Source organism: Paracoccidioides lutzii (assembly GCF_000150705.2).
Source record: "Paracoccidioides lutzii Pb01 unplaced genomic scaffold supercont2.19, whole genome shotgun sequence".
Classification (NCBI taxonomy): Eukaryota; Fungi; Ascomycota; class Eurotiomycetes; order Onygenales; family Ajellomycetaceae; genus Paracoccidioides; species Paracoccidioides lutzii.
The window spans coordinates 431,571-456,284 of NW_015440965.1; the positions used below are offsets into that span (position 1 = coordinate 431,571).

Consider the following 24,714-nt stretch of genomic DNA (forward strand, 5'->3'; position numbering starts at 1 on the left):
ATGATTCAGGCAGATAATAAATCAGCAATTGAACTGATCAAAAGTGAGACTATTCTATACTGATCTAAGCATATAGAGGTTCACTTCCATACTCTTTAGAATCTTGTCTATAAGAATAAAATCTCAATTGATTACATTCTGTTCACTGAGAATATGGCAGGCAGGCTGATCAAGCCGCTTGAAGTGACTAGATACATCCTATGACAGTAGATATTAGAAGATGTAGTAAGCAGGCAGAAATGATTATATGGAGGAAATGACTGATTTTTCAACAATATGGGTTTTCCAGTCAAATTATGTACCAATACCTAGCTACAAGCTATTTTTTGTATGTAATCTCGCGTACAATTACATTGATGAGTGAGGGTGTCAGGCCTATCCGCCTTTTTATATAATTTGCACTGTATATAACTTCCGCGTAGCTAGTGATCACTTTATAATCAATCAATCAATCTATTCTTCACAAGATCTATATCATCAACATAACTAGAAGTTTTTACTCTATATACATTCTTATTCTTGAAAAGATTGAATGTGTAAAATGAGTGAGACTGAAAGATTCTTGAGAAACTCCTATTTCAACATTAGTCTTTTTCTGTTTTATTGCATCAAATAGAAAGCTGTATACTTCTTTTTGTCATAAAACAGATGACTCATTTTATCAGAGACTATGATAACTTCATATCTTGCAGAATTGAGGTCATTTTATTTTTTAAACATCATCAGTGAGCTCTATTCAAAAGCTACAAAAGATTAACGAGGAATAGTCTCTAAAAATATATTCAGATGGGTGCCAAGAAGGTGCCTTGGCAAGGTCCCGTGACCGTGAAATCCTGTTATAAAAAGAATTTAAAACGTACTCTATAATACATAGGGTGGGCTTGAAATCGGAGTCAAGAGAACTCTTGGGCCTTGCTATAGGGAAAAGTAGGATAGTAATAAAGGCAATTGCTTGCTCCATTGAAAAGACCCTCAATAATTTCATATTCAGATTGGTCAGTGCAACGGAGACCATTTATCTGCTTCTGCCTGCAGATTTGTCCCTCTCTTCGACTGCAGTGCCTCAGATCAGCCAAGCGTCTGATGAAGCACGGGTCAAGCTCGTAGTTAGTAACTGGTATACAGTGAGTAATTATCGACGGCAATTATGACTAGGTAGGTATTCGGATAGCGATATTTAGTCACTACATGTCCAAAATCACACCCCGTTCGGCTGGCGAATTTCACCGCCCACTTGCTGGATTGCCCTGTCCATCCGTATCGCGGTTTGCCCTCCACTCGCCCTCCCCTTCCCTGCCCCCGACAAACTCTTCCCGTTTCCATATCTCCGCTTTCTCCTTACACTGCTCCAACACCTCCTCCCCAGCCCTCCATGCCGCACGTCTATGTCCAGCGCTCACCGCAATGGCAATTGACTCCTCAGCAACCGCCACCTCGCCTAGTCGATGAGAGATACTTATCCCAAACAGCTGGTATTTCGAGACGGTGTCACGCGCGATCTTTTCCAATGTTCGTAGTGCAAGGGACGCATAGCTTGTGTATGTGAGGCGGGCAACGGGGCGGCCGTCGAACGTTGATCTTGTGGTGCCGAGGAAGAGGACGTTTGCTCCAGCATGCGGAGAACGGATTTGTGCTAGGTTCTTGGTCGAGTTGAGGGCGTCGTATGTTAATTCTAGGTAGATGTTGGAGTCCGGAAAGTGTTTGGTTTGTGGGTAATTGGCTGGGTTGAGGTGTGCAGGGAGAGGTTCAGCGGCAGAGGCGGGGTGGTGATCGGCTTCTAGTGCCTGGTTCGGCATGGTTTTGATATGTGAATGTTGATTGGACTAGGCGGACTCCGCTTACCGGCCAGTGTATTTTGGATGGAACTGGCTCTGTAACTGTTGCTTTGCTCTGGAATTTGGACAATTACAGCGACGGCGGACAAAGGTACGAAATATTCTTAGTATTAGGGGAAAGAGGGGTAGCTCAAAGCAGTTGTGATGTTGCGTTTTGATGGGGCTTTCGGTTCCCAGCTCAAAAAATAATCACCTCTTATTTAAGTTAACTATTCAACTAGCCAAAGAGCAGGGCTACTGATGTTTTTCTTTCTCCGCTGCACAGAAGTGGTGTAATTTTTGGACAACGAAATACCAAATAAAGTAGAAATTCACCGTCTTTTGTAGTTAGCAGAACAAGCAAATAATTACTGGATTATGCGCAATAAAACGCGCGTGTTTATTAGCGGGGCGAATAATCAACACCCAGGCACAATTTTTTATGGAACTGGAAAAGTTAAGGAGCTCCAGGAAGTTCTGTTGCCCATTGCCATCTGCCCATAGTTTCAAGAACTCCCGGTGCCAATTCTATGCTCCGGCGAGCTTGTTTCGTACTAATATGAGACAGCCATAGTTTAAATGTCATACCAACTGAACAACCTTTCAAACCGTAGAGTGTTCTATCCTATTGTGCTCTTTTGCTTCCTCATCAAGCAAATAAAAAGAAAAAAAAAAAAAAAAAGAGGCTTTTGTTACTGCTAGACGGGTTGATAGTTCTGATTTTGCTGCCCACGGCTATTACTACCATGGCTGAGGCAAAGAAGAATACGGAAATGCTCTACCGTAAAGTGGATAATTCAGGACCTTTATGTTTCTGTAATCTCGCTGGTGAGGGGGTGGCTGACGTATGTGAACCGAAGTTCATTTTGTAGCCAACTTTTGCGCTGATGTCATCTGCAGCTTTGGCAGACCACGTAATAAATGAAGGTGAATCAGTTTGGTGCATAGATATATGTTAAAGATGATATTTCATAGCTAACCCTATTAGAGGGGACTCTGCAATGCATGAAGAAGGCCTATGGACGTGGGCATCAATTTCTTCGATACGGCGGAGAGGTAAGGATATTTTGGTGCTGTAAATTCCTGCTCTGGAAAACTGCACATTGGCACTCGTCCTTGACTAATTATTCTGCTGGCCAATCTGAAACTGTTATGGGCAGGGCCATCCACAAGTTTGGCTGGAAACGCAACGATTTGTTCGTCCGCACAAAGGGGTTTTGCAGAGAATCTTTTATCAGTAAAAGCTCTTAGAAAGTAGAGAAATCACTTCTGATAATAAGAAGTAGATCAGATAAAATAAAAATCTGTCAGATGGCAATGAGGTCTAAATGTTATAGTTGATAAGAATGTGTACTATGACCTCTAAGAAGAACGTGAGTCCTGGCCGAGATCGATGCTCTGCTGCGAAACAACCTCCGCTTTGATCTTGCAAGAGCGGGCTACTGCATTTTGTCTGTGGCATAGGATATTTAGAGGAGGACATATTAATATTGAACGAATTAAGGCGGTATGCATATAGGAAACATGAATATGGGACCAAAGGAATCAAACATGAAAATACTTTCCTCTAATTATTTACATTCATTCCATCTCTACTCCTTACTTCAATGTTTCATGTTGTTATCTGACTGATTTCTCAAATGTCTGTCATGTGATATGGGCTGACTAAGCTCCCCTGCAACCGGCTGAACAGCTTCAAGTTTTAATCGACGACAAACATCAAAAATCCAACATCCGATTGCTGTTTTCCCTTGAGTAGTGTATTGTCCTCGTTCACTAATACCCGTTTCAAGCTTGTTTGTTCATGATATCACAATATGTCTTCGTATAGCCCTGGAGACAGAGGGTACCGCGGAGCCCCGTCGTATAATGCGCCAGTTCGCCACAACGACCGTGACGGACGCATGTATGACGACCGACACTCCCGCTCCTGCTCCCGCTCCCGCTCTCCCCCACATTCTATCCCGCGATCTCGGGACCATAGATACGGCTCGCCAGGCGGTCCAGTCTCTCCTCCGCATGGTAAAATCAACTTCGCGCACTGGGGCGAATAAATGGATACATCCCTCATTTGAGCTTGTGCTGATTTCTTCATTTCTGTTTCTCTATCTGAAGACAATTCTCGGACATCTCCTCGTGGTCATGCTGTAGATAGGAGATATCACGGCGGCGATGGCGACATTTCGATTGCTAGGGACTATCGATCTAGAGAGCGAAACGAGTATCGACGCCCGTCCCGGTCGCCCCCGCGGCGGCGCGGAAGGTCATCTTACAGGGACCGTGACCGGGAAGGATATCGCTCTCCCGGTTATGACAGTCGCAGCAGAAGCTATAGCAGAAGCCGAAGTCGATCTAGAAGCCGCAGCCAACGTGGCACTCGACGTCCTTACTACGGCCAGGAGAGCCGTGAGATCATGATGGAAGGCTTGCCAGTTGACATGAATGAAGACGACGTTCGACCTCTCCTCCCTTTCCCTACAACCATTCATAGCAAACTGAATTTCCTCATGATATGAGTGGCTGCGCTACGTTTTCTCTCCTTTTCTTGGAAGAACCATATACTGAGATGTGCTTGTCGCCGGCTATCATTCCGGTCGATGCTTTTCTTGTGACAGATCTTGAATGAACTCACCCAATATTACCATGTCGAGGCATTGGAGGATGTCCGCGTCATCCGCGACCGCCAAACAAGTACGTCTGATGTTCTCTTTTAACGTGTCGGAAAAATGCTGATTCTCCCTTCCAGAGATATCCCGAAAGTTGGGGTTTATTCGGTTCCATACAATTGACGATTCTCGTGAATTCCTGGAACGCAATTTTCCTTCCATATATCTCTATGGGAATAGCGGTTCGCATACTGATGACCGTGGCATGAGGGTTAGAATAGCTTATAGTCGAGAAAGAGAGGACCGTAATCGAATCAAAGCTGAGGGAGAGTGGACTTGCAAGATCGTAGGTTTTGAAAATAGCTCTGCGATAACTATCTATTAACTAACGAGTGCGATTTAGTGTGCCATCGTCAACTACGCAAAAAGACAGAAATGTTTTCGATGCCAGGCAGTTCGAACTGGTGCGTCATTAACTCTAAAGTTTTAGGGAAACTAATCTGATTTTTGAAGATTTTGTTCAACTTCCCCCCGGAGTAGCGAATCCTCCACGCGTTGCGAATCATGGTGACAACGACGTAGCTACCGACGGAACCCCGTCTCAATTTGTTCTCCTCCGTGGTCTGGAAGCCTCAGTCACAGAAGAACTTCTCGCGAAAGGAGTGGCTAAACTCTATAAACCCTTGTCTGGTTCAGAAGGACAAGGTGCACCACCCGCAGCTAAAAAGGGCGCAAAAGTTGCCTCGACGACCGGTGACTCTAATCTGGGAGCACGAGAAGGCTCAATACGACGGGTATTACTCATAAGAGATCGTCGAAGTAACGAAAGTTGGAAATACGGATTTGCGGAATTTGCAACTGTGGCAGTAAGTACCCTTTTTCTTCTTCTTCTTTTTTTTTTTTTTTTTTTTTAAAAAAAAAAAAAAAAAAAGAGGGTATATTTATTAACGTTTCTTCAGGATGCCCAAGCTGCACTAACTCGATATAACTCCTTTGAAACGTTTACAATTTCCTCAAAGCCGGTCCTAGCAAGTTATATCCATGCTGGTGTCTTCGTTCCAGTCATCAATCCTACCGCTAGCACGGAAAGATTCACCTTTAGCCCACTTGGAAACCCTTCCATGAAGCTAGCATACTGGGATGAGAATGCTTATGCTACAGAGCTGATGGTATCAATAGAAGATCCGGACAAGAAATGTTCCAAGCCTCGAGTGACGGCATCTTCGACAACAGACAAGCATCCAAAAGCCGGAAAAGAGACCGAAAAGCCAAAGAAGAGAAAAGCCGATGCTGGAGCAACACCTGGCATGAAAAAGCTTGCTGTGCCAACGCACCTACAATTCTGGAGTAACCGCCACGCTGAACTGCACGGCATCCAAAGAGATGAATCCACAGACAAGAGTTCGGGCGGTGACAACCAGCAGGGTAGCAAAGAAAAAGGAGGGTCATCTTCTACATCTCCAGTTCCAACCCAATCGTATGCAGATCTCAATCGCAAATGCTGCTATCTCTGTATGCGACAGTTTAAAACCGAGGCAGAAGTAAATAAACACGAGAGACTCAGTCAACTTCACCGTGATAACCTACAAAATGAGGCGCTCAAGGCGAAAGCGATGGCGAAATTGGCGAAAAAACGGGATGATCCTCAACAACCATCAACAGAATACCGTGACCGTGCTAAGGAGCGACGTCAGGCCTTCGGCCCATCGGTTAAATCCAAGGAGAAGAAATTTGAAAAGGAAATTGAGGAAGCTCCCGCTGTCTCTGCTATGTCTAAAGGGGCAGCACTGCTTGGGAAAATGGGCTGGTCTGCTGGCTCGGGACTTGGGGCGGAGGGGTCTGGGATGACCGCTCCCATCGCTACTGATCTATATGTCCAAGGCGTTGGGTTAGGCGCGCAAGGAGGGAAAGTTGGAGATGCAGTTCAGGAAGCCGGGAGGAATACGAGGGGCAGGTATGATGACTTTCTGGAGAAGACGAAGGAGACTGCACGCGAGCGATATGAGCGGATGTCCAAGGAGGGGTAGGGGGATGCGTGGGATTTCTATCCGTCCGTATTCTGTACCGTTAGCTATGTTTTGTTTACTCGTAGGTCTTGCGGGCCTTTGGCAGATGCGAAGGTTTTATACCACACATTCTTTTAGTGGAGTTTTGTCATGGATTTAAGTAGGGGTAAAATTTACAGATTCCCCACCTGTATTTCTTTTTCCTCTTGTATTTTCCAGTGTTTAGTAGGATAATCGAAACAGAAACGAACATTATGGTACAGTATATTTTCAAGTAGGCATGGCTGCTATAGAATTCTAGAAAATCTCTCTCTCTCTAAGGGAACGAAATTGGTGTCTTTCCACCACGGGAAGAACCGTTTTTGGGCCGTAGTAATATATGTTAATGACGAAGAAAACGCAGACGCCGTCATCTGCAGTAGCAGCTCAGAAGGTCTCCTCAGTCTCATCAATGGCGAGTCACCCCTCAATTCCCTAGGAAGAACTAGAGAGTCCTGGCTAGGTCCTTCATCTCAAGATACTCATGCTCGCGGAATATCGCAAGCCAATCCCGATATACCCCTCCCCTCCCATCATACTCTCCCAGCTCAATTCCCCAAAATCGCCTTTATCTTTCCTTCCCCTTCTCATTAGCATCCTGCTGCCCCCCCTCACTCCGCTTCTCCTTCTCCGTCTTCCGACTCAAAACACGAACAACCCACTCCTCCAATTCCTCCTCGACATCCTGCTCTGACCGCCCAGACCCATCAATCCCCAAGCCGCCTCTCACCTTCCGCCGCAAATCGTCCATGGTATTAATATCAAATGCGTACATGCCTGCCCCGACGCCAATCATGGCCACGCTGGCCACATTTATTGTCGCGATGTTGAGAGCTTCTAGTGCCTCCAGGCCTCCGTTCACTTGGGGTTTATGGTACGGGGCGCTTGTGTAGGTGGGTGGGATTGAAGTGAGGCGTTTGCGGCGGAGAGTGCGGCGGGTTATGAACGTGGAGAGGATGAGGAAAACGGTGCCGCCGATGAGGAGCTTTGCGGAATTTGACAGCTGGGATTTTTGAGCGGGCTGGAGGGATTGTGTTTGCTGTTCTTGTGTCTGAGATCGCTGTGATGGCGGTTCTGAGGTTTGGCCATTTTGGCTGGGGCTGGAGGGCATGGTGGTGGATGGTCGGGAGAAATAGGAGGCCATGTCAGATGAGGGTGTGCAAGGCAGGCCGTTACAGGATCGTTTTGCCCTTACTCACATATCCTGCTTGTTCTCGAGATTGCGAGTCGACTTTGAATTGCAGCTTCAAGTTGCGGAGGAAAAACCGAACTCTCACAAGCGGAAGTTTAAGTGGGCTCGACCCAGTTAGGGTTAGTGGGTAGTTAACTACAAACTCTTTTCCAACCCCGAAATATCTTGATCTAGGGAGTGTAGTTAGTTGTTGGATGTCTGGAATGCCCCCCCCCCCAAAAAAAACATCAGAAGTCAGCACATCAAACTGCCAGTTCTTAGAGATTGCCCCAGTCTACATCGTGCAATCTCATTACCGCTCTCAGATCATCCAAGTCTGATATCATATCTACTAACGACTGCACATGTTGAACAGCTTAAACGGACTTGACTGCATGGATTGTGGATACAACAACATTACAGACAGCATTTACTGTCCAGGAAATCAAGAGCGTTTGAAGCAACTGCACCTATGGACATCCTCAGGTCATCTAAAGGTAAACGGGAGGGCAAGCGGATACCCCAGCGTTCAGAAGGGTCCTTGCTGGTTATCCCTCTATATACACGCGATCTCTAACCAGCAGTTTGATACAGAGTGGGAGGATGCATCTGACAGATGATAACGGGATGTGGAATCAGACTTTTGGGGAGCCGGGAATACCTCTATGCGCGAGTTTTTGGTTTTTATATGCCTATCAAACTTGGAGAAGTTGACGTTCTTCCAGTGGTGACCCGTGCAATTTATTTTAAGTGGAAAAGCAATTGAGAGAACTGGATTTTGGCCAGCTCGATTTCATCATCGCGGCAGTTACCTTGATTTAGTCCTGAGACCTAATAAAACTGAGCAGCTTAATACCCACCATAACTGCCAAACTCTGGAGCAATCTTCAAATCCATTGGATCCCGAGCAAATTGAACTTCCGCTCTCCACTACGTCGGATTGATGGAGGCCGAAGTTGAGAAATCCATACCACTTCAGATTCGACACTTGGTCCTGACCCAGCCTCTAGGGAAATAGCCAGCTGCTTCCCAATCAATAGCCACAGCAGTCCCTAACGTTGGTTCGTTCTCCACAAAAGATGTTCCCTGGCCCAAAGTCAGTACGATAAAAGACAACGCTTGAGCAGGCCATGCCCATGGCTCTGCGTCCTTGTTGAAGGCTCACAGGACTGAGTTACTGCTTAGGCACTCTCCTGCCATGCACGCCACTGAGGACGTGCCCTTTCCATTCTGCTAGATGACAGATGCTCACCACAGCCCTCGTGTAACGCAGTCGCCAGTCCTCAGTCAGACTAGGTCACGCATCCATCAGAGTCCGACCCAGGAGCCTCGTGAGAAAAGGTCACGATCGGCCATCACGTTCGATCTAGTGTAAGGACCTCTGTGGTTTTGAAGTTAAGTAGTTTATTGCGTATGAACTTCAGTGCGACAGCCTCTGCCCTTGTGTCTTAATCGGCCAACTTGAGCTTGCAGACTAGCCCAGACTGCAGAGCTATCGCCAGCATCATATACTAGAAGCTATATGGGGATCACTTGGGTGCAGCGGGGTGGCCGGTGGGAGAATAGCCGTTCGCATCATGTTTGGCAGTTCTTGGTAGAGTATGTTGGCAAGGACCTGTAGATAGGTGGACTGCTTTCTTGAGAGTCGAGAAACCCCCTGAGGAAGTTCAGCGTTGGCCATAAATAATTCCAACGTTATTTAGACTTGCTAATCTATCTTCTTCCACCCCTGGAGGCGATACTTGGGTCTGGTTTGCAACTTATTGCCTATCCGCGCAAAAGATTGGTCAAATACATCGAGTAGGCAGATCACTTCTTATAATTTGGGTATCATAGTTTCTGTCCGACCCACTGTTGATGAATATGTGCAATATATGCACCTCAAGTTCTCCCCGCTAGAAGCACCATGAACTCGCTAAATAAGCTCCCTCTCAAGAATCATCATCCTAACTACCCTAAAAAGAAAAAAAGAAAAAAAGCACGTATTTCCCTTTTGGATGGTTATAAATGATTCCTAAATACCAAATTGCTTTCTCCATTCTTAAGTTGTAATATACTGAGGACAAATGAAGTCCCTGGAATACATGGGACTTGCGAGGAACGTGGATTCATCAAAGATGCAGCGACAAAGAAACTATCCACCACCAAACCGAGGGAAACAACATTAGGACTATGGGGGAATTTCATCCACGATCAATTGCCCGTCACACCGTCATCTTCTCAAGTGGTCGAAGTGTAGTTCTTTTGCAGCTCCCACGTGAAATCAGGACCTTTCTTGTCAGCCATCGCTGCGGTCTTCTTGAATCCACACTTCTCCAAAACCCGGTTACTTGGCAAATTCAGCATGTCAGTAACGGCACGCAAGACCGTATCATTCTTGGATAATCCGTTTTTATCAGCGCTATTCTCTGGAACAACGGAGACATAGTCCCACCAGAAGTTGATCGCAGCACGGACGGCTTCGGTCATGAATCCTTTCCCCCAGAAGTCTGGATGTAGCAGGTATCCAAGCTCGGTCAGCCCATGCGGCCCGTCCCTTTTGAAGAAGCCAATGGTGCCAATGACCCGACTTGTATTGGAGCCTTCAAATATGACGAGATTGAGAGCTCCCTTCTGTTCAAGGTTAAGGAAATGGTTCTTCGTTGCCGCGACGTCGGCATCGGGGGTTTTCGCGGAGCTGTTCGAGCGTGTGAGCCATGTGAGGTCTGTTCACGAATCCATACGATAAGTCCCATTTCTCTTTGTAGGGAGTTTGCTCAAGGAATCAGACAATGACACGGAGAGGGAGGGACCACAACGAAGAAAAAATGAAGAAAAAGAAGAAAGGATAAAAAAGAGGCCCGTGATTCTACCAGAAGGTAGGTAATAAAAAGGAGACCTGCACGGAAGGTCATGACCTGAATTTATGGGAATGTGATAAAACAACTCAACAAGCAGGAGAAGGCACCTGGAATTCAAGATCTGGGTAGATGGTCAATTACCTCCACTTCATGACATCCATCCGTGAACGTATAGCGAATATGCCATCTGCATCCTCGCCAACAATCACACGCCGGATGAACAATCTCTCAGTTCTGATACAGGCTGTCCATTCTGATTTGATGTCATCTCTTTTAATATCGGCATCGGCGCTGGTCTTTTCTATCTGTTTGTCCACCATCTTTGGATACAACCAGGGCGGGACCGACAGATCCGTTTGAAAGGGTTTTATATATATATATATAGATAGATAGATAGATAGATAGATATAGATATAGATAGATAACTATTTCCTGCCGTCTTTTTCCACCTTGCTTTCCACCAGAAACGAGAGCCCGACAAGCTGTGTTCCACAAACTGCCAAAAAGGTAAGAGGACGACAAAGATGAAAGCAAAAAAGATAAAAATAGCCACTCTACAGAGGGGGTCTGGAGTGCAAAAATTGAAGTTATTTTTCTCCCTATCCCACATCACGAAGAAGGGAACTGTCGCCATATCGACCACCTCGACGCTTCAACGCGGTTGAAAAATATATAGTTATGGGTAAATGATATAGCAATGCAGGGATGGGCAATACGGGAAGGTTTTCCCGAAACACCTCAGGTTAATGCATGTCAGATTCCAGGGGACAGAATCTTTTACACTTGATATCCATGGTTTTGTGGGCACGAGCATCGTATCATGCCTCGGATCGCTCGTATGCCTCGGATGGATCACTGCGGACCGAAACTAACTAGTAAGTTATGCCTCACTTTATGACTAAGCTCGCGTGCACATGCGGACACGGATATTTTCTATGAAGGGCTATGCCCTAACGCCCATGATACTCACTCAGGCTACGTATTGAGACAACCTCTCGAAACGGCGCCATCGAGTCAGCGGTACCGAGGCGGCCCCCCTCTACCCCTATCTGTATTAGCCCCTATCCATTATAACCCCTATTACCAAGGTGCTAGTCCAGTCATCTTCATACTGAATCTCCGCCCTCTATAAGAGGAAGCTCAATCCCCTACATGATCTGTCTCTCTCTTTTCTTCCTTAATGATTTCTTTCTGTTTTCACATGTGTTAGCTGTTAGCTGTTCTCAGCGGCTAGCCCATCATAATCAGAGTACAAAGATGAGGTTCATACTGTCTCAAAAGAACATCACTGTCTACAGGGCAGAACTGAAGTGTTATAATAAATGCAAAAGGAAATGATGAAGAAAATTGACAGTCATTGGGAAGATAAGTGATCTTATCTACAGAACAGGAAATATAAAGCTGCTTGAAAATGCCACTGAAGATGAATAAATAGATGTTTATAAGATCATTAAGTTTCTTCATAAATGACTAGTATCAACAATAAAAGACTATAGATATGCTGTATAGAAGTGCTATAAAACACTCTGCAAATGATTAGCAACTGTATTCTGAATGCTTGACTTGATAAATGAATGATAATTATTTTAATCATCAATATATGAATGAATAGTTACTGTGATGGTGCTGGCTATGGCGCTGGCTACGGCGCTTATGATGGCGTATGGCTGCGGAAACTGGCATTGATCAAGAAGGGTAAAATAGCCACTGCCTGCAACCGCCCCGTAAACAAATACCCCGTAAACAAATACCCCACAGCAACTGCCTAGCAACGGCATAGCAACCGTTGGTGGGAAAGAGGTATATAAGAAGAGGCTTCCCCAGGCCCCTGTTTGGTAGAGCATCTTAGTATTTCGTTGAGAGATAGCTTACGTAGCTGGCAATCGAACATCTGTTTACCTGCGCCTAGATTGAAGCCATAACAGTTAGCAGCTCTATAGATTGAAAATTCTCTCATCAGTCAACAACAACATCTACTATCAAAACTGAACTTCTCATGATGTCGCACATATGCTGCAAAGCAATCTGACAGTATTTCTCTTTACTCAAATTCAATTTGACCCAGAGCAGAGAATTTATATTCTTTGTGATAACTGTCAATTCACAAACCTGCTTGTCTGATCTGACTCGGAGCTAAATACACACCTATGACACATTGATATTCATCATCATCATCATCATCATCATCATTGACTTGGAGAATATGTCCAGTGTGCCTGTCAATGTTGAATGAATGAGGGCTAAAAGTAATGCCAGCAGATAGATTTAGGAAGTCATTGAAGCCACAAAAACTGTTGGAGAATTCCCCGGCTACCCGAGGTCACGTGCACCTCTATATATATTTATTAGTTGTAGCTAGCTCGCTTAGAGTCCCACAATGCAACAAGGTTGATATCGGTCCTCTAAGAAGAACACACCACATTTGTGTGTCAACTTGACCTGATGAATGTTACAGATCTTATCACTCACTAGCAGCCTGTTTTGAACTAGTTTTAGGGTTTTTTTTTTTTTTTGGTCGCTCATTTTCTTGTTTTGCGCCCGCAATTTGTAAGAATTCAACCCTCACATCTCCTATCTATTGCCTATTTGGGTAATCTCTTCAGCTTCATCCTGACGGCGTTCAGCTGGGGGTATGCCTCAGATCCCTGCGGACCGCCACGGCTGTATGCCTCGCTTTATGACTAAGCTCGTACGGACACGGGGATATTTCAATTCTTTTCTCGCTGTTTTTCTCTTCTTCTTTTCAGAGCTATCATCTTATAGATTAGCTAGTTATTATTACGAATACTACTACGTTCTGACTATCGTCACAGCATTAACCTTCCACCAGTCAATGAATGATCAACGGGCGATTTACGGCTCACGTCGTCAAGCACAGCCGACCTGTACATCCGCTTCTCTTCCAATGATGCAATCAATGCCCGCTGTCAAGGATAAATATTTACCTGACGGACCTAATGCTTGTCACTGCCCCTTTGTGAATCAGCTTCTAGCGGTGATCAGTTGGGAACTCGGGCTCGACTCGAGGGACTTCAAGGATTAGAAATCACCACGAGGGGTCATTTTTACGGGATGACGCATCAACCTTCGTGTTCAGTCGCCCGAACCGGAGATAAAGCTTTAGCTCAAAACATCCCTCGTAACATTAACTATCGGCCGTTGGCGGTTTCGGGCCAGTCCAGTTCTCCCAGGTCGCATGTCGCATTACGGACGTAAAGAATGTCCTAGCATCCCGTTCACGCGGGGGGGCTTCGGCTATCAAATGTATGTGTGTGTACAAGCCATGCATACCTACATTCTTGGAGATTATCAAATATTCAAGTTTCTCAACATATTTTCATATTTCGTTAGATTATCAACCATTGAATATCTTTGAGGACCAAGATATCTCTATTTAAAAGACAGACTGCCCCGATTTCGAGATTGTCCAGTTCTTGCTCAACAGATCAAACTCCAACAACATACAGCGTGCTCAACTTCTCACAATTACAGACAAAATATCAACTCCTATTGCCCGCAAATTTCTTTTCCTACGTCGCCTCGCCTTTCGAGATGGGAAAATATAGTATGTGCGAGGTGGTGGGCCCGGAGTGCCCAGTCGACGCAACCATATATGGATACCACCCGAATCCGGTGGTTAACATGATATTTTGTGTCGCTTTTGGGGTTTTCTGCCTCGTTCAACTCTGGCAACTCTACAAGTACAAGATATATTCATATGGAATCGCAATGGCCTTGGGCTGCGTCGCTGAAACCATGGGTATGTTAAGGACAGGAATCTACAATCAGACAACTTGATGGTTGGCTCTAACCCATTTTCCTTTTTATCAACAGGATATGCTGGCCGACTCATGCTGAATAAGAACCCATGGGACTCCAATGGCTTTCAAATCCAGATTTGCACACTCATCATCGCGCCATCATTTCTAAGTGCCTCCATATACCTTACCCTAAAGCATATGTCTCTTGCTTTGGGAGTTCACCTCTCGCTGTTGAAGCCAATGCTGTATACCTGGATATTTATCGGCTTTGACCTTCTTTCGCTCTTCCTCCAGGGAGCCGGTGGTGGCCTCGCAGCAACTGGAGATACACCAGAAACCCAAGCTCTCGGAGCAAACACCATGATTGCCGGTATCGTGTGGCAGGTGGTCACCTTGATTATATTCTCCGCTCTGGCTGGTCACTTCTTCTGGAGTGTCCTTGAGGATGGTGGCCGCCGCATGACCATTGAGGCTCAGAAGGTGTGGGCAGACACAAAGTTTAGGACGTTCCTCATTAGTTTGGTTATTGCATTCGTCGCGATCTTTGCACGATGTATCTACCGGTATGTTTTGTCTGATATGCAAACCCCCTACCAGCTCCTGACCAATCCCTCCAGACAGAACTCCCCCCCTCCCCCCCCTTTATTTGATTTTATCGCACCCTTGATACTGACAAAACTCTATTGTAGAATCGCTGAAATGGCAGGAGGCTGGCGCAATGAGATTATGCAAGATCAAATCTCATTTATCATCTTTGAAGGAGTGTACGTTTCAAACCGCCTTCCCATCTCCATGTATCTCTCCTCCTTACTTAACCCTCCTTCCTCTAAAATGCAAATTTACGAAAGCTAACAACAAATCATAGCATGTGCTTGGTCGCCGCTATCCTCCTTACTGCCTTCCACCCTGGCTCCCATTTTCCGCAAATGCGATCCGACTATCAAGCTCATGGTGAACAATCATCGAAGGTTGAGCCTCCAGCACAAGATGCGTAGTGCGTCGAACTCGACCATCAAATCTCTTATCGTGGGTTAGAAATCAAGTAACAACATATTGAGGGGACCCTTGGGCAAGTCATGCCTCCTGCGCAGCGAGTAAATAGTGGATTTGGTTTTATTTAGGCGTTCAGTTCAAGGATGGTACAAGACATAGGATAAATCTGGAGTTATATCATTTATTGGTTCTTTATGGTTTAGAAATCAAGGTGCAAAATACATAGATATTATTGTATGCTTCTCTTATGTTTTAAAAATATAACTTGGCCCTTTCCTGGGAATTAGAAAATCAAGGAAATTCACAAAAATAAATAAATAAACCAAAAAAATCCCTGGGGAGCCGAATGAGCACCAAGACATTCCGTTGGGCAATGTAAAATAAACAAAAATCATATCCCAATTGCGCCGTCGCTGGTCTATCATGAAAGTAATGTCGTAAATAAATTGTAGCATTTTTCAATTCCGGGTATTACTACGTTTGTGTCGCTCGTCGTTCATCATTCGTCGTCTGTCGTCTGTCGTTTATCGTCTATCGTCTGTGCCGTCTGCCGTTTTTTATAACGTCTGGTCGGCCAGGCGGGAGGAGTAGTGTTGAATTCATGAGGTAAATGGAGAATATAGAAAACAATCAGATAGATAACACCAAGAACAAACCATCCAACCCCAAAAAAACACCACATCATCAGAATTTTTCGACGCGGGAAATTCAAATATTCGGTTCACACCCTTTTAAATAGCAGAGATATTACACAACCTCACTGCCGTCATTCAGTCCAACGAACATCTCAACCTGGCCTATTCTCCTCAGCCGATCGATCCCAAGATGTTCCCCGCCGTCGCGACCATTGTAGATACCAAAAACGTAGAGCGCCTTTTCATCATCACCTGGCGGCGCAACTGTGACCCTCATCACCAAGTCTGCTTTCGTCCTGGGTTCGCGCAATACCTTATCCGACAAAAGGGGACTTTGGTACAGGAAACTAATAATATCCGCGTATGTGAAAATGGCATGTGGGAGGTAGCGATTGCGGCGAGGCCAAAGGATGAGAAATGAAAGAGCGTAAATGATCACAAAGACCATGAGGGTGTAGTAGGCCGGCATGTAGGTGGAGATACGCACTTCGCCGGGCTCGGTGTAGAAACGGGCCATGAAGACGCCGCCTGCGAGAACGGGGATGGCAAGAGAGGCCAAACTCATAAAGGAGATGTATGCGACTTTGTAATGGCCAGCGCTGAGGGCGAGGAAGGTAACTTCTAATGGATAACAGGATGGGTAGGCTAACAAGAGGCTCTTTTCGGCAGGCGCGCCGTTGGGGGAAGAGAGGTCGCAGAATGGCTGGATAGCGCGGAAGTATTGGTCGATGGGTTGCCAGAGGAGAAAGAGGATTATTCCGATTAGAGAAGGAATAAAACCGTATAGGAAGTTGGATGAGGAGAAGCTGGTCGATGAGGGTAACGTAGGTAAAAGAGGAACAAACCCGTCTCTGATGGGCTGCCTGACGAAACTGACGACGATGAATGCAATCATCAGGACAATCGCGATGACGATCCATGCTACCACGAAGGTATCCTTGAGAAACCACACGGTCCATCGATACCGAACGAATGGGGAGTGGACCTTTCTTTCAAAGGAGCCCTTGTTGTTAAGGTGTTGTCGTTCCATGTCCAAATTATCAGGGAGAGATGTTTCAGAATGTCGCTTTGGATGGTGTGACTGATCAAAAGACTCTTGGTCTTTAATAACGTTTTCTTCCCCGATGCCATATAATATCTCATTGCTGTTGGTACCTGAAGACCAATATCCCAATCGCAGTCTATGAAGCAAGAGATCCTTCCCGACTGACTGCGAAATCTCCTTCTTGTCAAATCGTCCTAGAGCGTTGGACCTTTGTATCAGGGGGATGATGTCGGCGAGGCAAACTGGATCCCACAGAAGTCCGCTCACCCTCCAGTTGAATCGAAACATAAGTCCAAGCAGGGCAATGGTAAGCAGCCCATACAGAGCAATCAATGTCCCAGCCACGCCCCAGGCAGTCGTCCATCGAAACCCTCCCCCACCAGCTTGTGTATAAAAACGAGCTACAAACAAGGCGCTTTGTAGTGGGACGGTAAAAATATTAACCATCCATGATATCACAAGGAACATGCCTGTCGACCATTCACCGTGTTGGAAGAGCGATAAATCCGGAAGGAGAAAATTATGAGACAATATCTTAATGCTTTGCAAGGCAGTTTCCGATCCGCTTCTCGAGGCTAAAATTGTCAGTGGGAGAATCCGATACACCGCGGACTGTAAAATGAATAGCCAAATCGTAATGAAAATGGCTAGTAACTGTGGTAGGAATTGGAACACGAAATATCGTGAGCCACCAAGCCCATCATATGCCCACAAGCCCCCATTCCGTTGCGACCAGAGGATACAGAATATGAGGGCAGCTATCATGGCGAGACATGCCGTAGTTAGCAGCAAAAGTGGTAGAGGCCTGAGTGCGAGAGAAACAAAGTTAAGCCGCGGGTGTTGGTAGCCATCTGAGGGCGGAGTTATCGGAGTAAGCATATTTGACACTATCCAAGTCAGTATCTGCATCGTCGAGCGAAAAACATAGAGAGATGGATAAAGAAATGTAGTGATTTACCTGGATGTTCAATTTTCTTTGTTTCTTGAGGCTCCTTCTTTGTTTGCCCCACTGGCTCTGCAGTAGTAGATGTATAATATCCCAGACCTTCATTGGGAATGATACGTTCAACAGGATAATCCGTGCTGACAAACGAGCCATGTCGTCCCTCTCCAACTAGTTCTTCGTCGCGGGTCAATTGATCGATGGCAAACCTGATGTATGGCATATCATCCAGACCGGGGGTTGGCGTCCCGTTATCTCCTATCCTGATGCCACCTGGAGCATTTGGTGCCCCTAAACTACCTCTCGGGATTTTCTCCGAGTCGGGGCCAGCTTCGCCGTTACAAGCTCCAATTGCCATGTTGCCTTGCCCCGTCCAAGAAGCCATAGTCATATTGGGAGAAGGTGAAGATCTCCGAGTTGGCGGGGTCGCATATCGCACAACGGTGACTCGACTATGATTTGAAGTTTGCGAAATGTCAGAAAAGGAATAGTAGTCGTCAGAGGCAGCAATTGATTGCTGAGATGAAGAGTGGATTAATTGAGGTTGGTTGGCTGTGGAGAAGCTCCGTTAGTTATAAACATCCGCTAGGAAGTTTAGCAATCTGTTACATCCATCCAGCTTACATTTCACAGCTTTCAAATTGGTAGCAGGCTGAGAGGTCATGACGGATGCAAAGGATTGCACTAAATCACAGGGAGCGAAGAAACCACAAAAAACACCAAGAACAATTCAAAAGCCCATCAAAACACCATGAAATACAGAGTAGAAGGGCATGATGAAACAAGAAATATGGATTCTGCTGGGGAATATAGGTATTAATGGGGCCCTGCATGATCGATCTGACGCAATGCGTATATTGTGGGTGGTTGGTGTGATAAGGTGGGCTGGGATAGTCGAGGAGGTTGGCACCCCAGCCACCAAGACCACACCGTGGCAGCCGCTTATTTGCGAGTTCACAGGCCCAATCTTATCTTGACCCATATTCCCTGCCATATTTTAGTTTGTCTCATGTTCTGTGTAAATCCATTTTGGATTGCAGAACTACTCCCAGCCGCCCGCCAGCCTCCTTACACTCCCCCCACTCCATGCAACGAAGCGACGTTGAAGACAATACACAGGCAAAAGCGGCTGAATCACGGGAAAACCCAATCTATACGCTAGGGTCTCTGGGGACTAGTCAGCTAACTAGCGTCTGGGGTTAAGGTGCTAAGCACTCATAATCTAAACCTTATTTTCACCAATCACCTTATCAGAACTGCCAGTGGAGCCCTCGCTGTCAAAAGACCACTCGATCCACTGGACAGCTGTCACTGATGCTTTTATAGATATGAGAAACTGCGGGTCCGGCGTACGGAGAAGCCGTTGGACTGTGTGCATAGTATTGAAGAAATGGTGAGAAACGGCAATCTGTATTCGCATTGAGATCATAGAACACGCTCCTAGGTTAAAACACCTATTGCCTTCTAAAACATGGGCTACAGTTGAAACATCCATTCAAGGGCTCTTTTTCCTAACTCCCCCGTGCGTGTCCGCAAATCGGCGAATGACTGGATCTCGTCTCGGGCCCTGATGATTCCCAGAATCATCTATATTACTAATGCAGGAGGGTCAGAAATGAATCCACCCTTTATCTGTTGTCTCCATAACACACGCATTGTATTCAAGAGGGGGATCACGAATCCCACTTCTCTTGCCTGGGGAAAGCACACTGTGTTGCCGCTTGGCGATATGCTCCGTTGCTTAGTTATCGCTCGCGATGTGTGTTGAATTTATAACTCGCAAGTTTGTCATTATCACTACCACCACCGCCTCCATTGGGGAACGAGGTCGCAGGTGAGTGTTTACTAGGTCCTGCTTCTGAATTTCCATAAACTTGTGGACTAATAAATATCTGGTCTAAATATCCTGGGTCAACGCTGTGATCGACGCCTTCCTGCTGACCCTCTGGGACCCGTTGCAGTGTTGTTGGTCGTGAATAGACACTTTCGCTGTATGTTCGCTGCAGTAAATAAGGCCCCCTGAAGCCCGGATTATGAGAGTTATACCTAAGAGCCTCACCAATCCGATTCTTTCCGGGGTTCCCGTTCTTTGCAGAAAATGTGACGGAATAAGGATAGGAGGGAAATTCATTGTCAGGATAATCCGCAGCCTGAAATTCAGCATCCTTACTCTTTCTTGCCGCCCTATTCCCTGAGAAGGACAATTTCGATAAGATCCCTGGCAAACGTGTAGAAATTGATCTTCTGATACCCAGCACATGGGACTTCAGTTTTGCTTTTGAATGGCTATCATATACATCCCAAGTTGAAGAAGATCGTCCTGGACAGTGATCTTTCAACCCAAAATTTTGCTGATCAATAAAAGCCCATTGACGTAGCATTCTGCTAATATTTGCGTCTGAATCCCGCGTTGTATTGGAAGGAGCACAGCTACTCCTAATTAGCCCAGCGCGATAAGCTGGAGTGGGAGAACCATTACTAGCCTTTGTGGATCTTAACATCTGTGGGGAGATCATCGATGTCATAGAGCTGGGCTGAGTGGCACGTGGAGATTCCACTGGAGTTGAATTCACGTCGCTATGGTTGTCCTGTTTTTCGTATCTGGGTGTCTGGACCCTAGCGTCTTCCTTTGGAGCACCAAATGAAGACTCGCTCCTGGGGGCAGATCCAAATTGCCCAGTTTTCGACGGCGAAGGTTGTGTATCTTGTTTCTTCTTGCGTCTATCATATGGTGCCATGGGGCCTGCAACCGAGTAATCTTGCTTCCCATTACTTTGGAAGTATTTACGCGCTGGATTCGGTAAAACGGACCTCGTCCCTATAACCGGGCTGTTGTCCCGCTTTTTGGGCTGAAAGTCTCCCATTCGTAAATTGGCGGAGGAGCTCCCATCATGTCTTAGATTTGAATTCATATAGTTTCTAACACCCTTATTTGCCTGGTGGCTACCGGAATACTCATTTTCATCGGGTATCTGGGCGTATTCATCGATGATTGATGCGATAGACGAGGTATGGTCCCGCCGTTCCTCACTACCATTGACTGAAGTGCTGGGATTCAAAATGTTTGGATTCGCCCTTGAGCTCTCCCAGTTTAGCTGTAGAATTCTTGGTTCTATAATGGCAACCCTGGCGCTTAGGTTATGAGGGTAAAACGACGAGGGGATAGAAACACCAACTGGAAGCCGCTGAGAAGTTCCTGACTTGGTATCGCGGGTGAGCTGGGAATTTAAACTAGATACGGATGCAGCCTCGCCTCTATTCGTTCTCGATATACTTGGTCGTTTGTCAATTTGCGAGGCTAGTATGTGAACACCATTGGCAGACGGTGTTTGTTTCCCAACAGGGATTAAGAGCAACCGTCTTGCAATGCCTGCAGAACTTTCGACTCCTCCGTATCCAACAAATCACTAGAGATAGTATCGCGGCGACTACAGCAAGAATGATCAACAGAACGAGAACCGGGAATGGCACACCGTTTGAGCGAGAACACTCCCCAGGCACTACCATAGATTGTGTGGCTTCTGCGCGACTGGGTACTGCTACTGTTGTAGAAACTGGTGGCGTAGAAGTTGATAATACAAATCTCGATTGTAGTGAATGCGATGGCCTAGAGCTTGACGGCGTCAAGATCAACGGTTTAGAACTTGATGACAGATAACTTGAGAAGCGTGTGTTGGCCGAACCAGCTATAGTTGCAGTTGCAGTTGCAGTAACAGTAATCGTAGTTTTGAAAGCAAACTCGATGGATTCGGTTTCTGCCTGTAGCGACTTAGCCAACGAAGGTATCGTTGTAAGAATCGGAATCAATGGACGGTGCGATTCTGAGAAGAAAATAGGATTCCGATCGCCGGAAAGCTGAACGCTCCGTCTATCCAAGAGGCAGCCTGCCGTATTAGATGCAATCAAAGTATAACATGGTGCCATGGCATGGAGATACATAACTACACGGTAAACGTAGGGGAAATAAAGATATCGCCCAAAACACGATGGGTGGACATCGTAAACGGAATTCTGGAAGAAACATCGTGAATACGCAAAGGAACAATGGAAAAAAACATGATAAAGAACAAGGAAACTGTGAATAGTAAAGCCAACTATTTGTAGCAGCTCTGTTTCCATAGTTTGTGACTTGGGTTAATCATTAAACATTGACCTTCACAATTGATTCACAGAATGATCAAACAAAGCCTGAGAGTATTCATTCCATGTTGAAGTAAGACACCCATGGAGGCATCCAGTGGGGAACAGATCAAGTTCGGAAATAACATAAAGGTGAAACTATGTCTTATTATTAGCAAGCTTGCAATTTAAATGAATGAAGATTTAACTTTACTTCTTATAGCAGAGGCTTCAAAAACTTCAAACCCCAAGAAATGAACTCGAACAAGGATATAAACGGAGATAGAAAACAAAGAACTCACTATAGAGTTAAAACTCACTGAGCAAACCACTTATTGTATCTAGGGTATCAGGAACATTTATAGAGTTAAGCTGCTCTATACTTTATTCCCTTCTCTCGCTCTGACGCTTGAGATCGTGCTCTAGTGCTGCCGACAGTGCTTCGAAAATCCATTGTGCTTCATCTTTTTCACCCACCAGTGGGCTCTGCATCCCAATCCAGCTCCATTTATTTTCTTCACTTTTCGGTTTCTCGATACTCACTGACGTTCTGAGACCAATTCGGGGACGATCTGACTGTTGTATTTCTTCGATTTGAGAATCGGGGATATTAATATAGCTCGAACACGACTTCATTTTCCCAACCAGAGATAAATAGTAATACCACTCATCATAAGTGTACATTTTCGGGGAAATGGCATTTAAATCTCGGGAAATCTTACGAATTTCACGGATAAGAATGTATTGACGTCGGTGTGGATTTCTAGCCGCTTCCTCTATATCTCGTTCTCTAGATTCGTTCTCTGGGCTTAATTTCTTATTTCCGTCAAGTGCTCTGAAGGCTGGTGGGCAGGTTTTGTTTGTTGACTTGTTCTCGTTATAGCGGCTCAGTGATACTCTACCATAGAAGAAGTTTCGTGGGGTGTTGTAAGTTAGATCCCTAAACTGGCGGATGGGATAAACGATTAAATCTTTGAAACTCGTATCTCCAGGAAGAACCGTCAATTCACCAGCAAAATTGGTAGCGTCCTCAACAAATTTTGCGATAGTGTTCCCCATGCTGGAGAATAAGATCGTCATAGTGGGGATGGCAAGCAGGGACCAGAGAACCAAAAACGGTTTTCCCCATGTCGCACCTGGTGTGAAATCACCATATCCAATCGTGAGGAGGGATGTATAGGCGAAGTATATGGACTCAAAATATGTCCAGCCTTGATCCTGTTCTGCAACACAAAAGCCCAGAGCGCCAAGAAGCCAGAGCGCCATCCACGCAAATAGGGAGATGGCAAACAAAATCCATTTCGTTTTCCAGCTGGCGACTTTGTGTATTTTGCGCATCAGATAAAACTCCGCTTCCTGTCTCTCGCTTTCGGAAAGAAGAGTTCGGTCCAAAATTGGGGGAAGCCTTATTCCACTCACATTCCCTTTCCCCTGTCTAACTTGAGATGTGACGCGACTTCTCATCACCTCCGTCCGCCTAGAAATGATCGCCATTTTCCCTCGCTCTAACATTAGTTCCCTTATTGATGTAACAACCAATGCCAGGGTCAAAATCCCCCCTACAGCATAAGGAAATAACAGTGCGCGACCAAGATGGGTTTTGGGGGACAGGTCTCCAAATCCATCTGTAAGTAGGGTGACATCTGCCCAGTACACAGAGTCCAGGTAATCCCAACCTTCGATATGGGAGTAAATCGCCGCACCCCCAAGCAAATAAACTATCCACGTGATCGTTTGCAGCATCATGGATCGTTGGTACCTGGTAAGACGAAATTCTCTAGGGTAATGGTTTCTTGTAGCACCAATTACCGTCACAACCATGAGTGAAGATACTAGAAAGTAAATTGCGGCGGCCATAATCGCATAGTAATACGCTTGAGTCATGCGGTAAGTTGTCAAATCGGTATAGTGGCGGAGTAGAGCTGCTAGGCAAATGAGCAGAATTGAAGATATGTACCATCCTCCGATAGTAATAGGTTGAGCAATTGGGAAAGACAGTCGCCTAGCCATATTCAACAAGAGGGAAAAGTTTGATACCAAGGCAAAGCCGAGGGATATTACGTTGACGACGATAGCCCTGTGCAGGAACATCCATAATTAGCAAGAGAAACTGCAGAAAATAGGTAGAGAAACATTGCGCTGGGACAACCATTTAGGGTCCCGAACAGGGACAGCATTGTCCAATGCCCCTCCAGGAAGGATTCTGGTTCGCCATCGGTCTGCAAGAGAACAAATGCTAAAAGCGCTCGCCGTTGGTCCAAAAGTGCCCTAATATCGGTGGATTTAGTCCATTGCATACATCTCCGAATTCCATACCATACCATAAAAAGAAGCAAAAGGGTAGTTAGTTGTAAGTGCGAATCCCACGCAAGAAGAAGACGTACAGCTAACAACGGAAACGCGGTACTTGCTAACCACCAACGCGTCTCTAATAGGCAGGACATGTCAAGGTCTTTCGGCTGATCCTCTGGCCGGTCCCAAGAGACATTGCCGGCCAAATCATCTCCTTCGCGCCCAGCCGACTCTCCTCTAAAAGAAGGGTCATCTAGAGACATTCTCTCCGTCGTCCATGTTAATGATGTTCAAGAAGTGGGGGGTCGAGTATCATAACTAGAGTGGTTGTAGCTAAAACAGTAGGGAGCCTCCTGACTTCGCGCTCCCAGGGCTGCTGCGACATGCAGACACGCAAGATACAACGTCGAGTCTTCTGTCCGTATCCCTAAAACCTGGTTCTGCAGCTCA

General features: G+C 45.8%; 9 protein-coding genes across 9 annotated transcripts; 3 read left to right on the plus strand and 6 right to left on the minus strand.

Moving 5' to 3' along the window:
* Positions 1-1,223: 1,223 nt before the first annotated feature.
* PAAG_06671 (molybdopterin synthase large subunit CnxH) lies at positions 1,224-1,796 on the minus strand (the record flags this gene model as incomplete). The annotated part of the gene is made up of 1 exon (XM_002791455.2): positions 1,224-1,796. The coding sequence occupies one exon, from the start codon at positions 1,794-1,796 to the stop codon at positions 1,224-1,226; it is 573 nt and encodes a 190-aa protein (XP_002791501.1).
* A 764-nt stretch (positions 1,797-2,560) lies between these two features.
* PAAG_06672 (hypothetical protein) lies at positions 2,561-2,893 on the plus strand (the record flags this gene model as incomplete). The annotated part of the gene is made up of 3 exons (XM_015845962.1): positions 2,561-2,659; positions 2,687-2,741; positions 2,790-2,893. 3 exons carry the CDS (start codon positions 2,561-2,563, stop codon positions 2,891-2,893), a joined length of 258 nt encoding a protein of 85 aa, XP_015700188.1.
* Positions 2,894-3,631: 738 nt separating this feature from the next.
* Positions 3,632-6,447, plus strand: PAAG_06673 (rna-binding protein; the record flags this gene model as incomplete). Its single annotated transcript, XM_015845963.1, has 7 exons — positions 3,632-3,836; positions 3,930-4,267; positions 4,430-4,505; positions 4,561-4,766; positions 4,824-4,884; positions 4,934-5,286; positions 5,380-6,447. The coding sequence occupies 7 exons, from the start codon at positions 3,632-3,634 to the stop codon at positions 6,445-6,447; spliced, it is 2,307 nt and encodes a 768-aa protein (XP_015700189.1).
* A 586-nt stretch (positions 6,448-7,033) lies between these two features.
* Positions 7,034-7,609, minus strand: PAAG_06674 (hypothetical protein; the record flags this gene model as incomplete). The annotated part of the gene is made up of 1 exon (XM_002791458.2): positions 7,034-7,609. The coding sequence occupies one exon, from the start codon at positions 7,607-7,609 to the stop codon at positions 7,034-7,036; it is 576 nt and encodes a 191-aa protein (XP_002791504.1).
* A 2,247-nt stretch (positions 7,610-9,856) lies between these two features.
* PAAG_06675 (hypothetical protein) lies at positions 9,857-10,796 on the minus strand (the record flags this gene model as incomplete). The annotated part of the gene is made up of 2 exons (XM_002791459.1): positions 9,857-10,313; positions 10,618-10,796. The coding sequence occupies 2 exons, from the start codon at positions 10,794-10,796 to the stop codon at positions 9,857-9,859; spliced, it is 636 nt and encodes a 211-aa protein (XP_002791505.1).
* A 3,409-nt stretch (positions 10,797-14,205) lies between these two features.
* Positions 14,206-15,232, plus strand: PAAG_06677 (hypothetical protein; the record flags this gene model as incomplete). The annotated part of the gene is made up of 4 exons (XM_015845964.1): positions 14,206-14,236; positions 14,311-14,800; positions 14,927-15,001; positions 15,103-15,232. The coding sequence occupies 4 exons, from the start codon at positions 14,206-14,208 to the stop codon at positions 15,230-15,232; spliced, it is 726 nt and encodes a 241-aa protein (XP_015700190.1).
* A 745-nt stretch (positions 15,233-15,977) lies between these two features.
* On the minus strand, positions 15,978-18,517 carry PAAG_06678 (hypothetical protein; the record flags this gene model as incomplete). The annotated part of the gene is made up of 3 exons (XM_002791462.1): positions 15,978-17,797; positions 17,869-18,405; positions 18,478-18,517. 3 exons carry the CDS (start codon positions 18,515-18,517, stop codon positions 15,978-15,980), a joined length of 2,397 nt encoding a protein of 798 aa, XP_002791508.1.
* A 1,081-nt stretch (positions 18,518-19,598) lies between these two features.
* On the minus strand, positions 19,599-21,777 carry PAAG_06679 (hypothetical protein; the record flags this gene model as incomplete). The annotated part of the gene is made up of 2 exons (XM_015845965.1): positions 19,599-21,241; positions 21,327-21,777. The coding sequence occupies 2 exons, from the start codon at positions 21,775-21,777 to the stop codon at positions 19,599-19,601; spliced, it is 2,094 nt and encodes a 697-aa protein (XP_015700191.1).
* A 579-nt stretch (positions 21,778-22,356) lies between these two features.
* Positions 22,357-24,527, minus strand: PAAG_12259 (hypothetical protein; the record flags this gene model as incomplete). The annotated part of the gene is made up of 3 exons (XM_015847772.1): positions 22,357-24,049; positions 24,119-24,240; positions 24,357-24,527. 3 exons carry the CDS (start codon positions 24,525-24,527, stop codon positions 22,357-22,359), a joined length of 1,986 nt encoding a protein of 661 aa, XP_015702622.1.
* Positions 24,528-24,714: the final 187 nt, after the last annotated feature.